General features: G+C 49.7%; 1 protein-coding gene across 4 annotated transcripts in view; it reads left to right on the top strand.

The window, feature by feature from the left end:
• LOC134934751 (serine/arginine-rich splicing factor 3-like) overlaps nucleotides 1-16,033 on the top strand; it is a 56,783-nt gene extending 40,750 nt beyond the window's left edge. The window contains exons 1-6 of one of the 4 annotated variants that reach the window (XR_010179792.1): nucleotides 10,122-10,525; nucleotides 10,944-11,093; nucleotides 11,386-11,593; nucleotides 11,767-11,901; nucleotides 13,409-13,868; nucleotides 15,370-15,457. Coding sequence is in view for 2 of the 4 variants with exons in the window: in XM_063930115.1 (XP_063786185.1) it covers nucleotides 11,060-11,093; nucleotides 11,386-11,593; nucleotides 11,767-11,901; nucleotides 15,370-15,456; nucleotides 15,826-15,853 (492 nt within the window). In the remaining 2 variants the exon portion in view is untranslated. Of the gene's footprint in view, nucleotides 1-10,121; nucleotides 10,526-10,943; nucleotides 11,094-11,385; nucleotides 11,594-11,766; nucleotides 11,902-13,408; nucleotides 13,869-15,369; nucleotides 15,458-15,825 lie in introns of those variants that run through there. The other 3 variants (XM_063930115.1, XR_010179793.1, XM_063930116.1) reach the window with 3 other exon arrangements.
• Nucleotides 16,034-16,613: the final 580 nt, after the last annotated feature.

Here is a 16,613-nt window from a genome sequence, read left to right on the forward strand (position 1 = left end):
ATGTTCAAGTCGGGCTGCCAGTTCTTGCATCGGCCTGGCCGCTTGATCCTGGTCTCCGGCTGGATTCATTAGGTCAGTGCTTACTGTCACAACTGAGGGCCTGAGCTGACAGGAGGCAGCCTCAGTTGTAGGGGCTGAGATGTAACGGAACCTGGGAGGTTGTATCAGACCCCTAGACATGTAAGTAACATGTAGAATAACTGCCCGAAGGCGTGACCACGACAACCAGGATAAAAGTCAATGATGTTTATTATGACAAATTCCGTAACACAGCAGCAGTAAAGGAAACATAAAAGTCAACAGAGGATAAATACAATTCCTGGGTACTACAGGGTGGCAAGGGCCACAGGCACTGGTAGTGTGAGACAGTTCTTATAATCTTCTAGTTGGAAAGTCCTTACCAGGCCTGACTGTAGCAATGGAGAGAACCCAGGATCGTACCAGCTGATGTTCCAGGAAAGGCTGGGCTGCTGAAGATAAAACGGCTGCTGTGGATACTGGCTGGAACCAGACTGTTGTTGGTACGGAGTGGATACTGGCTGGAACCAGTTAAATAATAAACGAACTTGAGAGCGATGAAATAATATTGAAGTTTGGAGTTTGAGAGCGGTGAAATAATAATACCGGTGGAGAGTGGTAAACTGCAGAAAGGACACCGGCCCTTTAAGAGAAGCTGTACACTGCTGGAAGCTGGGCTGGAAGCAGGTGATTGTTGTAACTGGAAACAGGTGAGTCCAGAATGGATCGGAGAGTCAGGCTACACCGCAGATGGAATGCTGGTGCGGGTCTCTATAGCAGAAGTCTGGAGACAGGAGCTGGAACCTGGAAGACAACCACAGGAGAGAGACAAACTGGAACTAGGTTAGACAACCAAAGCACTGACGCCTTCCTTGCTCAGGCACAGCTTACTTATACCTGCAGCAAGGAAGGGGTTGGCTAGGCAATTATGCAAATCAACAATACAGACAGCAGATTGGTGGAAATGCTCAGATGACAAAATCCAAGATGGCTGCGCCCATGCAGACACTTGGAGGGAAGTTTGGTTTGTAATCCATGTGAGAATTGAAACAGTAATGGCGACGCCGGCCACAGGAGACAGGAGACGCCAGACTGACAAGCGCACATTTAACCACGCGGGCACAGCGGAGGCCGCGGCTGATGAAATCACCACTCTGACATTCTGCATGTGGAAACTCAGGAACAGCGGGATCCGGTCCTGGAACGCTGAGCCAGCCTTAGGAGGCATCTGAAGGGTAAGTAATGGCGTCCAGATACCCGGATCGTGACACCCTCCTCCGATTTTTCCAATTCTGTCCTTCCTAAATAAAGTATATCCCGGTATCGCTATGTCCCAGTCATGATTTTCATTGTACCATGACTCTGTAATTGCCACAATGTCTAGATCATCCCTTGTCATTATTGCAGTTAGTTCTGGGATTTTATTTCCTAAGCTCCTAGCATTTGCACACATAGCTTTTAGAGTTTTGTTTGTGCTTTTTCTGTTCCTAGCTATGTTCTTCTCTCTGCCTATTTTTATTTAGTTTTGATCTGAATTATCTTCTGTTGCTGTGGATATGCTTCCTATTCCCTTTGCCTGCAGAAACAATACCTCTGTGTTGGGGGAGCAGATTTCTTTATTCTTGTTTGTATCACCAACGCTTTCTCCTCCGGAAGAAACATTCTCTGCACTTTCGTGTCGAGGATCATTCCCAGAAAGGACAACCTCCTGGTCGGCTCCAAATGTGATTTTGGAAGATTCAGGATCCAACCGTGTTCCCTGAGTAGATGGGTCATGAGAACAATGTACTGTAATAGCTTTTCCTTGGACGATGCCTTTATCAGCAGATCGTCCATATATGGAATTATGTTCAACCCCTGTCTGCGGAGGAGAACCATCATCTCCGCCATCACCTTGGTGAACACCCTCGGTGCTATGGAGAGGCCGAATGGCAGTGCCTGAAACTGATTGTGACAGTATAACAGTGCGAATCGGAGAAAAGCTTGAAGCGGCGGCCAAATCGGAATGTGGAGGTACGCATCCTTGATATCCAGGGATACCAGGAATTCCCCCTCCTCCAGACTTGATATCACCGACCTCAGAGACTCTATTTTGAACTTGAACTCCCTCAGAAAGGGGTTTAGCGATTTCAAGTTCAGAATGGGCCTGACCGAACCATCCGGTTTCGGAACCACGAAAAGGTTCAAATAGTAACCTTTGTTTTGCAAATGGGGTGGAACTGGTGCAATGACCTGTGACTCCACCAACTTCTGGATGGCTTCCTGTAGGATAGCCCTGTCCGCCAGCAAAGCTGGCAAGCCTGATTTGAAGAATCGGTTAGGAGGGAGATCTTGAAACTCCAACCTGTACCCTTGGGACACAATATCTTGCACCCAGGAATCCAGGCCGGACGACACCCAGACGCGACTGAAATTCCTGAGTCTCGCCCCCACCGGCCCCACCTCTAGGCCGCGCGGTCCACCTTCATGCTGAGGACTTTGGCGTACCTGAAGCAGGCTTCTGTTCCTGGGAACCTGCAGCAGCAGGTTTCTTGGATTTTGCCCGACCTCCTCTAAAGAAGGTGTTACACGGCTTGGCCTTTCTTGTTTTAGTAACACGATAGGACTGTGATGCAGCTGAAGAAAAAGGTTTCTTCGTAGCAGGTGCAGTTGAGGGAAGAAAAGGTGACTTACCCACCGTAGCCGTGGAAATCCACGCATCCAACGCTTCCCCAAAGAGAGCCTGACCTTTATAGGGTAGGGTCTCCACACCTCTCCTGGATTCCGCGTCGGCAGCCCACTGGCGCAGCCAGAGTCCTCTACGAGCCGAGACAGACATGGAAGATATCCCTGCAGCCATGGAACCCGGGTCTTTCATGGATTCCACCATAAATCCTGCAGAATCCTGAATGTTACGTAAAAACTATTCAACGTCAGTTTTATCCATTGTATCCAAATCCTCAAGTAACGTGCCTGACCACTTTACTATAAATTTGGAAATCCAGGCAATAGTAGGACTGAGTATCGCCCCTGAAGCCATGTATATGGATTTGAGCGTAGTGTCAACTTTGCAATCAGCCGGTTCATTTAACGCGGTAGATCCTGGGACAGGTAAAACCACTCTGGATACAGACGCGTCCACTATGGTTGGGTTTTCCCATTTTTCTCTGACGTCCTAAGTGGATGCTGGGGACTCCGTAAGGACCATGGGGAATAGCGGCTCCGCAGGAGACAGGGCACAAAAGTAAAAGCTTTAGGATCAGGTGGTGTGCACTGGCTCCTCCCCCTATGACCCTCCTCCAAGCCACAGTTAGGTTTTTGTGCCCGGCCGAGAAGGGTGCAATCTAGGTGGCTCTCCTAAAGAGCTGCTTAGAGTAAAAGTTTTGTTAGGTTTTTTATTTTCAGTGAGCCCTGCTGGCAACAGGCTCACTGCAACGAGGGACTTAGGGGAGAAGAAGTGAACTCACCTGCGTGCAGGATGGATTGGCTTCTTAGGCTACTGGACACTAGCTCCAGAGGGACGATCACAGGTACAGCCTGGATGGGTCACCGGAGCCGCGCCGCCGACCCCCTTGCAGATGCTGAAGAGAGAAGAGGTCCAGAAATCGGCGGCTGAAGACTTCCCAGTCTTCTTAAGGTAGCGCACAGCACGGCAGCTGTGCGCCATTGCTCTCAGCACACTTCACACCAACGGTCACTGAGGGTGCAGGGCGCTGGGGGGGGCGCCCTGGGCAGCAATGAAAGTACCTATGCTGGCTAAAAATACATAACATATAGCCTCTGGGGCTATATGGATGTATTTAACCCCTGCCAGGTTGTCAGAAAAACGGGAGAAGAAGCCCGCCGAAAAGGGGGCGGGGCCTATTCTCCTCAGCACACAGCGCCATTTTCCTACACAGCTCCGCTGCTAGGAAGGCTCCCAGGCTCTCCCCTGCACTGCACTACAGAAACAGGGTTAAAACAGAGAGGGGGGGCATTTTGTGTGGCGATATTATAATATATTAAGATGCTATAAGGGAAAACACTTATATAAGGTTGTCCCTGTATAATTATAGCGTTTTGGTGTGTGCTGGCAAACTCTCCCTCTGTCTCCCCAAAGGGCTAGTGGGGTCCTGTCCTCTATCAGAGCATTCCCTGTGTGTGTGCTGTGTGTCGGTACGTGTGTGTCGACATGTATGAGGACGATGTTGGTGAGGAGGCGGAGCAATTGCCTGTAATGGTGATGTCACTCTCTAGGGAGTCGACACCGGAATGGATGGCTTATTTAGGGAATTACGTGATAATGTCAACACGCTGCAAGGTCGGTTGACGACATGAGACGGCCGGCAAACCAATTAGTACCTGTCCAGGCGTCTCAAACACCGTCAGGGGCTTTAAAACGCCCATTACCTCAGTCGGTCGACACAGACACGGACACTGACTCCAGTGTCGACGGTGAAGAAACAAACGTATTTTCCATTAGGGCCACACGTTACATGTTAAGGGCAATGAAGGAGGTGTTACATATTTCTGATACTACAAGTACCACAAAAAAGGGTATTATGTGGGGTGTGAAAAAACTACCTGTAGTTTTTCCTGAATCAGATAAATTAAATGAAGTGTGTGATGATGCGTGGGTTTCCCCCGATAGAAAATTATTGGCGTTATACCCTTTCCCGCCAGAAGTTAGGGCGCGTTGGGAAACACCCCCTAGGGTGGATAAGGCGCTCACACGCTTATCAAAACAAGTGGCGTTACCGTCTCCAGATACGGCCGCCCTCAAGGAGCCAGCTGATAGGAGGCTGGAAAATATCCTAAAAAGTATATACACACATACTGGTGTTATACTGCGACCAGCGATCGCCTCAGCCTGGATGTGCAGCGCTGGGGTGGCTTGGTCGGATTCCCTGACTGAAAATATTGATACCCTTGACAGGGACAGTATTTTATTGACTATAGAGCATTTAAAAGATGCATTTCTATATATGCGAGATGCACAGAGGGATATTTGCACTCTGGCATCAAGAGTAAGTGCGATGTCCATGTCTGCCAGAAGATGTTTATGGACACGACAGTGGTCAGGTGATGCAGATTCCAAACGGCACATGGAAGTATTGCCGTATAAAGGGGAGGAGTTATTTGGGGTCGGTCCATCGGACCTGGTGGCCACGGCAACAGCTGGAAAATCCACCTTTTTTACCCCAAGTCACATCTCAGCAGAAAAAGACACCGTCTTTTCAGCCTCAGTCCTTTCGTCCCCATAAGGGCAAGCGGGCAAAAGGCCAGTCATATCTGCCCAGGGGTAGAGGAAAGGGAAGAAGACTGCAGCAGGCAGCTCCTTCCCAGGAACAGAAGCCCTCCACCGCTTCTGCCAAGTCCTCAGCATGACGCTGGGGCCGTACAAGCGGACTCAGGTGCGGTGGGGGGTCGTCTCAAGAGTTTCAGCGCGCAGTGGGCTCACTCGCAAGTGGACCCCTGGATCCTACAAGTAGTATCCCAGGGGTACAGATTGGAAGTTCGAGACGTCTCCCCCTCGCAGGTTCCTGAAGTCTGCTTTACCAACGTCTCCCTCCGACAGGGATGCAGTATTGGAAACAATTCACAAGCTGTATTCCCAGCAGGTGATAATCAAAGTACCCCTCCTACAACAAGGAAAGGGGTATTATTCCACACTATTTGTGGTACTGAAGCCAGACGGCTCGGTGAGACCTATTCTAAATCTGAAATCTTTGAACACTTATATACAAAGGTTCAAATCAAGATGGAGCAGTGATAGCGAACCAGGAAGAAGGGGACTATATGGTGTCCCTGGACATCAAGGATGCTTACCTCCATGTCCCAATTTGCCCTTCTCACCAAGGGTACCTCAGGTTCGTGGTACAGAACTGTCACTATCAGTTTCAGACGCTGCCGTTTGGATTGTCCACGGCACCCCGGGTCTTTACCAAGGTAATGGCCGAAATGATGATTCTTCTTCAAAGAAAAGGCGTCTTAATTATCCCTTACTTGGACGATCTCCTGATAAGGGCAAGGTCCAGAGAACAGTTGGAGGTCGGAGTAGCACTATCTCAAGTAGTTCTACGACAGCACGGGTGGATTCTAAATATTCCAAAATCGCAGCTGATTCCGACGACACGTCTGCTGTTCCTAGGGATGATTCTGGACACAGTCCAGAAAAAGGTGTTTCTCCCGGAGGAGAAAGCCAGGGAGTTATCCGAGCTAGTTAGGAACCTCCTAGAACCAGGCCAAGTGTCAGTGCATCAATGCACAAGAGTCCTGGGAAAAATGGTGGCTTCTTACGAAGCGATTCCATTCGGCAGATTTCACGCAAGAATTTTTCAGTGGGATCTGCTGGACGAATGGTCCGGATCGCATCTTCAGATGCATCAGCGGATAATCCTGTCTCCAAGGACAAGGGTGTCTCTTCTGTGGTGGCTGCAGAGTGCTCATCTACTAGAGGGCAGCAGATTCGGCATTCAGGACTGGGTCCTGGTGACCACGGATGCCAGCCTGAGAGGCTGGGGAGCAGTCACACAGGGAAGAAATTTCCAAGGAGTGTGGTCAAGTCTGGAGACTTCTCTCCACATAAATATACTGGAGCTAAGGGCAATTTACAATGCTCTGAGCCTAGGAAGACCTCTGCTTCAAAGTCAACCGGTGCTGATCCAGTCGGACAACATCACGGCAGTCGCCCACGTAAACAGACAGGGCGGCACAAGAAGCAGGAGGGCAATGGCAGCAAGGATTCTTCGCTGGGCGAAAAATCATGTGATAACACTGTCAGCGGTGTTCATTCCGGGAGTGGACAACTGGGAAGCAGACTTCCTCAGCAGGCACGACCTCCACCCGGGAGAGTGGGGACTTCATCTGGAAGTTTTCCACATGATTGTGAACCGTTGGGAAAGACCAAAGGTGGACATGATGGCGTCCCGTCTGAACAAAAAACTGGACAGGTATTGCGCCAGGTCAAGAGACCCTCAGGCAATAGCAGGGACGCTCTGGTAACACCGTGGGTGTACCAGTTGGTGTATGTGTTCCCTCCTCTGCCTCTCATACCCAAGGTACTGAGAATTATAAGACGGAGAGGAGTAAGAACTATACTCGTGGCTCCGGATTGGCCAAGAAGGACTTGGTACCCGGAACTTCAAGAGATACTAAGAAGGGACTTGCTTCAGCAAGGATCATGTCTGTTCCAAGTCTTACCGCGGCTGCGTTTGACGGCATGGCGGTTGAACGCCGGATCCTAAGGGAAAAAGGCATTCCGGAAGAGGTCATCCCTACCCTGGTCAGAGCCAGGAAGGAGGTGACCGCACAACATTATCACCAGAGGCCAGGAAGGCCCCACGGAGGAATTTCAACTCGGTCGATTCCTGCATTTCCTGCAAACAGGAGTGTCCATGGGCCTCAAATTGGGGTCCATTAAGGTTCAAATTTCGGCCCTGTCGATTTTCTTCCAGAAAGAATTGGCTTCAGTTCCTGAAGTCCAGAAGTTTGTCAAGGGAGTACTGCATATACAACCCCCTTTTGTGCCTCCAGTGGCACTGTGGGATCTCAACGTAGTTCTGGGATTCCTCAAATCACATTGGTTTAAACCGCTCAAATCTGTGGATTTGAAATATCTCACATGGAAAGTGACCATGCTGTTGGCCCTGGCCTCGGCCAGGCGAGTGTCAGAATTGGCGGCTTTGTCTCACAAAAGCCCATATCTGATTGTCCATTCGGACAGGGCAGAGCTGCGGACTCGTCCCCAGTTTCTCCCTAAGGTGGTGTCAGCGTTTCACCGGAACCAGCTTATTGTGGTACCTGCGGCTACTAGGGACTTGGAGGACAAGTTGCTAGATGTTGTCAGGGCCCTGAAAATATATGTTTCCAGGACGGCTGGAGTCAGGAAAACTGACTTGCTGTTATCCTGTATGCACCCAACAAACTGGGTGCTCTTGCTTCTAAGCAGACGATTGCTAGTTGGATGTGTAGTACAATTCAGCTTGCACATTCTGTGGCAGGCCTGCCACAGCCAAAATATGTAAATGCCCATTCCACAAGGAAGGTGGGCTCATCTTGGGCGGCTGCCCGAGGGGTCTCGGCTTTACAACTTTGCCGAGCTGCTACTTGGTCAGGGGCAAACACGTTTGCAAAATTCTACAAATTTGATACCCTGGCTGAGGAGGACCTGGAGTTCTCTCATTCGGTGCTGCAGAGTCATCCGCACTCTCCCGCCCGTTTGGGAGCTTTTGTATAATCCCCATGGTCCTTACGGAGTCCCCAGCATCCACTTAGGACGTCAGAGAAAATAAGAATTTACTTACCGATAATTCTATTTCTCGTAGTCCGTAGTGGATGCTGGGCGCCCATCCCAAGTGCGGATTGTCTGCAATACTTGTACATAGTTATTGTTAACTAAAACGGGTTATTATTGTTGTGAGCCATCTTTTCAGAGGCTCCGCTGTTATCATGCTGTTAACTGGGTTCAGATCACAGGTTGTACAGTGTGATTGGTGTGGCTGGTATGAGTCTTACCCGGGATTCAAAATCCTTCCTTATTGTGTACGCTCGTCCGGGCACAGTATCCTAACTGAGGCTTGGAGGAGGGTCATAGGGGGAGGAGCCAGTGCACACCACCTGATCCTAAAGCTTTTACTTTTGTGCCCTGTCTCCTGCGGAGCCGCTATTCCCCATGGTCCTTACGGAGTCCCCAGCATCCACTACGGACTATGAGAAATAGAATTATCGGTAAGTAAATTCTTATTTTTCCTATCCTCCTCAGGGAAGGGAAAAGCAACCAGAACCCTATTAGAGATCTGAAATTTTTTCTCTGGGTTTTCCCATGCTTTCTCAAATATAGCATTTAATTACTTAGACGCAGGGAAGGTTAGCGAGGCTTTCTTATTGTCAGTGAAGTAAGCCTCCTCAACCTGCTCAGGTGTGGTATCAGCAATATTCAACACATCTCTAATGGCCTCTGTCATCAACTGCACCCCCTTTGCAAGAGATGCCGCCCCCCGCAACACATCCCCCCTCACCATCTGCCGTGTCAGAATCGGTATCCGTGTCATCTTGCATAATCTGTGTAAGAGCACGTTTTTGGGAGCGTACAGCAGGGGGTCCTGAGGTAACAGAACCGGACCAAACTTCCATAGAGTTCTGTAAAACCTGAGTTGCAGATTCATTTTGTGCAACCCTAGTAGAAATCTGAGAAATCATAGTTTTAATCGAGGCTAACCACTCAGGCTCCCTTGCTGGGACCTGCGCTAATACAGTGCAATCCTGATTACATGGAATGGGATCTTCCTGAGAGGACATATCCTCTGCAGCATATGACACAGAGTCCCTGGACATAGCTCAATGACACTCCACACACACAGGGAAGGACAGTCCCCCCCCCCTTCCCCCTAAGAATGGCAAGAGAGACACAGAGATTGGAGCCAACCCACACACAGCGCAAATAGATAGGGAGACCCCAACCAGCGCTGACTGTGCACCTTAATAGGTTTCTGTATACAGCCTCCCCCCTTCCCCCTTCTACAACCCCCTGGTACCACATAAGATAGCTGGAGTTGCCCTGGAGGGACTGCTCTCACTGACAGCGCTTCTGCAGGCAGGAAAATGGCGCTGAACGTTGCTGGGTCCGCTCTGAGGAGAAGCTCCGCCCCCTTACATGGCACTGCTTCCCGCTCTTCTGGAGATTATTCTGGCCCGAGGAAAAGTGCTGGCAGCGATCCTGGGACCCTGACAGGCTTGGAGGTCAGTGTAGGGTGTAGGCGCTGGCTTGGGGCACCCCTCACAGCGCCGCACTATGTACCGCTGAGCCCCGGAGCGCAGTTAGTACTGCGCTCAATACCCTGTTGCCGCCATCTTCACACCGGCTCCCCGCTTGCTAGGGGGGACAGTGACTCATTCGCCACCGATCTTCTTGGCTCTGTAAGGGGTTGGCGGCATGCTGCCGGGGTGAGCGATCCCCTGTGCGGAGAACGATCAGACCCCTCAGGAGCTCAGTGTCCATCAGACCCCGCAGGGCGGACACTACTCCCCCCCTCAGTCCCACGAAGCAGGGAGGCTGTTGCCAGCAGCCTCCATGTGCCTAAACTCTAATTAAAATAATAAAACTAAAGAACTCCTATGGAGCTCCCCTAGCTGTGACCGGCTCCTCCGGGCACATTTTCTAAACTGAGTCTGGTAGGAGGAGCCAGCCACACTGTTAAACTCTTAAAGTGCCAGTGGCTCCTTGTGGACCCGTCTATACCCCATGGTACTAATGTGGACCCCAGCATCCTCTAGGACGTAAGAGAAAGTTTGCTGGGAGCAACATTTTACCCATTTTCTCCCCCTTAGCAATAGATACCCCGTAGTATCCCTGCTTAGTGGCTGGCTGCACATAACTGTCACAGTTTCCATATCACCCGGCAGGTGCACAGAGAGAGGTCACCAACTGTCACATTTTCCAGAGCACAATGGTGATGCATTGTAAATGGCAGGTGTATCTTTTGCCACATAACTCTGAAAAAACCCATTGATGTCGCCTCACCAAACATTTGTCCTGTGAGGCAGCATGGTTGGTGTAATGGTTAGCATTACTGCCTGACAGCACTGAGGTCATGGGTCCGATTCCCACCATGGCCCTATCTGTGTGGAGTTTGTATATTCTCCCCGTGCATGCGTGGGTTCTCTAAAAATTGTTTCACTTTATAGTTTGTGTTTTTCTTTTAAGTTTGTATAGTCAGTGGTCAATAAAACAGGTGGTGTATGCCTCACATAAACACAGAGGGGAGAAAGATTGAGGGGGGGGGGGTGAATGTAGGTGGGTAGCTATGCTTTCCCGCGGTGCTATCAATACCCCCATATCAGTAGTCACACCCCTGCTGTGCTGGCCACGCCCCCTGCAGGGGCACACAATAGGCCGTTGATACATTTCAGCTTGTCCCGCTTCCGCGATATCCGCTGAGTGTGACCGTATGGATGTCTCTTTCCAGCTTTGCTGTGATTGGCTGGCCGTCAGAAGTGCAGCACGTGGCTTGTAGCTGGCGAGAGGTAGCAGCGCCCAGTCACCAGTGAGGCGGGGAAGAGGGACTCCAGACTGGAGTCGCGGATGAGCTTCGGACCCCGCTCCCCATTTGAAGCCGGTACGTAACTGTCCCTTGCAGCTCGCTGTGTCGGGTTCTATCCTTAACCGCAGACATCTGATCACGCTACGCACCTCAGTGTGTGACCGTGTGTCCGCCATCTTACAAAATGAAAGCGTCTATAAACACACGCGTGTTCTGTACAGAGGGTTTCATCATTGTATGTCGCTAATTAACACGTGACAATTTCTTAAAAAGTAGCGTTGGCTTATTACCGGGAACGCCGCTTCGGATTCCTCTGCCCGTCGAACGGGAGAATTCAGTATTGTAAATGCCCCTCTTTACGTTCTAGCCATGCATCGAGACTCCTGCCCGTTGGACTGCAAAGTCTACGTCGGCAACTTGGGTAATAACGGCAACAAGACGGAACTGGAGCGGTCGTTCGGCCACTATGGACCCTTACGCAGCGTGTGGGTGGCCAGGAACCCCCCCGGCTTCGCCTTTGTGGAGTTTGAGGATCCCAGAGATGCCGCTGATGCTGTGCGAGAATTAGACGGCCGGTAATTTCTTCCCTCTCTCTCAGAATGGTACATAGGGTTTCCACAGGGAAACATCGGGGGGTTGTAGTGGTGGATCAGGAATCCGGGCACCAAACAGTTAAAGTGTCGCAGAGCGTTTTGGATCTTTGCCTTCACTATTTTGTGGAATCATTTTGTGTATTGATTTTCTCTAGAACCCTGTGCGGATGTCGTGTTAGAGTAGAGTTATCCAGCGGTGAGAAACGCAGCAGGAACCGCGGACCGCCGCCATCTTGGAACAGACGACCTAGGGATGATTATAGTAGGAGGAGTCCCCCGCCTAGGCGCAGGTATGACGCAGCGATTTTGCGGTTTAGTGTTTGGACATCCGATCACTTCATTCAGGTGCCCCTTGCTTAAAATGACATTCCTCCCGTATGTATTCTCTGAGTATACGTATACTTGTAGTGCAGGCATTATCCTAATCACCATTGCCTTTTGCGTGATCTATCACCATACATGGGAAGGGGCCAAGGGCTGCAACCCTCTTACAAGTAATGAGAGGTGCTACCTTTCTGAGACATAGTACAGAGAAAAAAGGTGCAGGTGCATTACATTACTGATTAGAATTGTAACACATTTTGCAATAAATAGGTTTTTTTTTTTGCATTATCTTGTCCAGAGATATGGTCCTACCTACCAGGGCCGGTTCTAGACCTTGAGGCGCCCAGGGCGAAAGTTTCCTTTGGCGCCCCCACACACACAGGCAAAACAGAGTTAGTGCGCACAAAAAAAATAGGGGCGTGGCTTCATAGGGCGTGGCCACAGTTATGCCCCATGTAGCTGTGCCCCTGTAGTAGCGCCCCTTACAAACACAAAAAAAAAACCACAAAAAAAACAATACTTACCAGCCCCGCTGCTGCTCCGTCTCTGGCTGCCGTCTCCTATCTATGGGAGAGACGTCATGACGTCTCTCCAATAGCAGCGTCGCACAGACACTAGAGGTCAATTATGACCTCTAGCGTCTGTCAATGGCGCCGGCTGCAGCAGGGTGCGGGTGGGCGGCCGCGGGTCGCAGGGCCCCAGGCACATGCCCTGCTTGTCCGTTCCTAGATCCGCTCCTGCTACCCACCAACGTCCAGGTAACCTCATCGGGTAGGTCTCTTACATTTTATCACCGTAAGGCCTAAACACACGCTGAGACAGGAGCCTGACAGAGGAGATACCATCGTTATGTCATGAATAATTAAGCAGACCGCCCGACATGGAAAGGCTGCTGTAACCAGCAGACGTCTATCTGCAAACTGATGCATGTGCTTACCCATTTTTATTTATTTTTGCCATTACATTTTTCCTTATAGTTTTTTATTTTTTTTGTGATTTTGGGTTTCTACTTCCTGTTAATCCTAAAGTTCTGACGTGCCAGGTAGTACTGTTGGATTCTCAGCAGACGGGCACCAATCAGTGAGCGGGGCATTGGTAAAAGCAGCGCACTTCTCTTATGGCTTCATCTCTCTGTGCTCATTGGATGATTAGTATGAGCCGGGAGATGACCGTGCTTACACCCTATTCATTTGCAGATATTGGTGAGCAGCTTAGTCCAGGCCACGAACGGTTCCCATGCTTACTTATTGTTATTCTAATTCCACATATGTCACGTGCCTAGTCTTTATTCCACTGAATAGCTGCTCGCTATGGTGCCAATCAAGCATTTTACTTAATAGATGGTTATACTGTTGTTGTGTGTATTTTTGGTCTGTGTTTCTTGTGTGTGTGTGTGTGTGTGTGTGTGTGTGTGTGTGTGTGTGTGTGTGTGTTTGTCTTTGGTCCATCTAATAAACATGAAACCCGTTACAGAGTCACCACCATGTCTCTTCTCACCACCCTCTGGCTTAGACAACTAGCCTTACCAGCGTCATGTGACCAGCGCGCCCTACTCAGCTTGGCCGGTGCGGTATCACATGACCCAGGCATCAGGTTGTACCGCCCTATGACTCCCGAGCATGCTGTCCTCTCAGCCGTCCTCCTCTCCTACCTTAACCAAAACTCGGCAGCGGCGGCGGCAGCAGCCCACCTTCAGAGCCCACACATTGGCGGCCAATTCGCAACAACTGCAGCGCCAGTCTACGGCTAAGCAAAAAGAGCAGGAAAAACCACAACATCCCCCTCCGCAAACCGTCCAAATTCAACGCAACTCCTGGCAAAACCTTGCCAGCTAATTCTACCTGGCCACCCGTCCGCCATCCGCACCACGTCCGCCATCCGCACCGTGTCCGCCATCCGCACCATTTCTAGCTTGTTGCAGCCCAAACGACTAGTAAGTTTCCTCCTGCATATACAGAGTTTTCTGCTGGTGTAAATAAGACTGTGAGTAGCGTCTGTAAAGTAATTTATTCCTCTTAGGCCGGCTGTGCATAACCTGGAAGGTAAATAACATTGCTTGCAGTTCTGTGGGTGATAGAGAATTCTCCTTTGTATGAGCCTGGGCCCTGTGTGTTCAGGGTAACCCCCCTCCCCCCCCACACACACACATTTGGTGGCTGCTGAGTAGGGAGCACTATAGCGGGTGTGATTCCTTCTTAGGTTCAGTATCCATTTCCAGTCTCTCCTCCCAATCCTGCTAGGTGGTAGCGATGGCTTATATCTTCAGTGAGCAGATTTGGGGTACCCCTGAGTGGTCTGCAGTCACGGCTGAAATTCCTTTTTGTTTCCTTTTGCATCAGATCCCCCAGGAGAAGGAGCTTTTCTCATAGCCGTAGTAGGTAAGGCTCACTTTGTATTACGTGTGACGCAGTGCTGTCTGTATTGGTCACGTCATACGTTCAAATCCTTATCTGTAATCGGACGGACAGGTCCCGTGGTTATACCTATGTCTCAGCATTGGGTCAGGGAGACGTTCTCTCAGGAAGATCTTGTTGGTAATACTCTGTTCTGATTTGTGGATGGGGCACGTACGATATAGCTGACCGCTGTCGGTTTTACTTAGGTGTTCACAAATAGGCGATTTGGTTGAATAAAGGCTAATTATTATTATTAATCAGTCTGGCGATGGGATGTTGGTGATTATTTGGTTATTTATTGAAATCCTCATGGATTCAAATTTCTTCTGTAAGTAGCATGGGAACCTGTTGCAAATGGTTCTGGTTTCCCAGTGTCCTCCTCCAAGACATTGTGTACTCACAGGTGCCCCCTGCTGGTGTCAGGGTGCTGGGTACTAGAGAGGCTTTTGTTTCTGTACTGCAACTATGGGGGTCATTCCGAGTTGATCGCTAGCTGCATTCGTTCGCTGTGCAGCGATGAGGCAAAAAAAGGCACTTCTGCGCATGCGTATGCGGCGCAATGCGCACGCGCGACGTACTATTACAACGAACGATGTAGTTTCACACAGGGTCTAGCGAAGCTTTTCTGTCGCACTGCTGGCCGCAGAGTGATTGACATGAAGTGGGCGTTTCTGGGTGTCAAGTGACCGTTTTCAGGGAGTGTTCGAAAAAACGCAGGTGTGCCAGGAAAAACGCAGGCGTGGCTGGGCGAACGCAGGGCGTGTTTGTGACGTCAAAACAGGAACTGAACAGTCTGAAGTGATCGCAAGCGCTGAGTAGGTCTGGAGCTACTCTAAAACTGCACAAAATAATTTTGTAGCCGCTCTGCGATCCTTTCGTTCGCACTTCTGCTAAGATAAAATACACTCCCAGTGGGCGGCGGCCTAGCGTTTGCACGGCTGCTAAAAACAGCTAGCGAGCGAACAACTCGGAATGACCACCTATGATCCCATAGATCGGAGAGAGGTGACCTTTCATTTCTGTCTGTTTCGCCTTCAGGTCCCTTTCTAGAGATCGCCGGAGAGAAAGATCTCTGTCCAGAGAGAGGATTCCTAAACCTTCTCGTTCATTTTCTAGATCAAGAAGGTATTTGATTTTTATCCACCCCCCTCTCCTTCCCCCCCTCAGACATTGAAACTGGTGGACCAGCTTTTTGTTAATCTGAAATACACATAGGGGCAACTCAATTCTTTTTGCACCCCCAATTGCACCTAATACCCATCTAAACAGACGGGGCAGTATTCAGATTTTTTTTAATTTTGTGCTAGTCGTGCCCGAATAAACCAGGTTTAGCCGCTAAAGTCCTGGTTAGCGCGCCCAAAGCCAGGACTTTTCGCCACCTCAGGAGACTACAGAAACAATTGAATCGCCCCCATCGAACAAGTAGAATGAAGGTATTACGGTATGTCGCTCCTCTCGGGTGTGTAACCCAATTTGTTTGATTTCATTTTCCAGCCGCTCAAAGTCAAACGAGAGGAAATAGTCTGGAGATGGCCGTCTCCAGTAATGTACAGATGACATTGGGAAGGATTTTTCTTTTCTTTTCATGCCTTTTAAACATTTTGTTTTGTATTCTGTGTTTTCCTTGTATTGTGTCTTGTAAGAAGTGATGGATAATGTTCCGCTACGGTTCCGTACAGGAAAACCGGCAACTAAATAAAATCTGCTGACTTTGTAAATCTTTCTGTTTCATTGCACTGATTCAGGCGTGAGCAAACACTTGAAGCGGTAATCTTTATTTATGGTAAAACCTTGGCGCTGTGTAAGAACCAAATCTTCTGCGTCCTATAACGTCTGCAGGATGTCTGGCGGCTTGCTGCAAATGTATGTTAAGGTGGGGGACTTTTGATGCCTGCAATGAAATATACAGGGTTGTTACTGCATATAGGTTCTGTAATAAGTACTGGCCTTGGTGGTCCCTCTGCCATCTCCCAGTGGTAAGCCGCACAGCATTCTAGCTGTTCTCACACTCGCAACCTAAAATGTGTATTTCACAGTGTTTACGAGACCTTTCATTTACTATTGCTGGGTGGTTGCTCCACTATGCAGCTGCCGGGTGCGGAGATCCTGCAGTTTTGACCGATCAGCAGTGACCAGCAGTGGCGCACCCAGGGGGGGGTTTCCGAGCACCCAGAAACCCCCCTCCACTAAAAAATTTTTTTATTTTTTTTAGCTGCATGAGTATTATTAATGGCTGTCTAGCGTCCTCTGCAGCCTGCTGTCTTCCTGGTGGCACTTGTAAG

Source organism: Pseudophryne corroboree, chromosome 6, assembly GCF_028390025.1.
Source record: "Pseudophryne corroboree isolate aPseCor3 chromosome 6, aPseCor3.hap2, whole genome shotgun sequence".
Lineage (NCBI taxonomy): Eukaryota > Metazoa > Chordata > Amphibia > Anura > Myobatrachidae > Pseudophryne > Pseudophryne corroboree.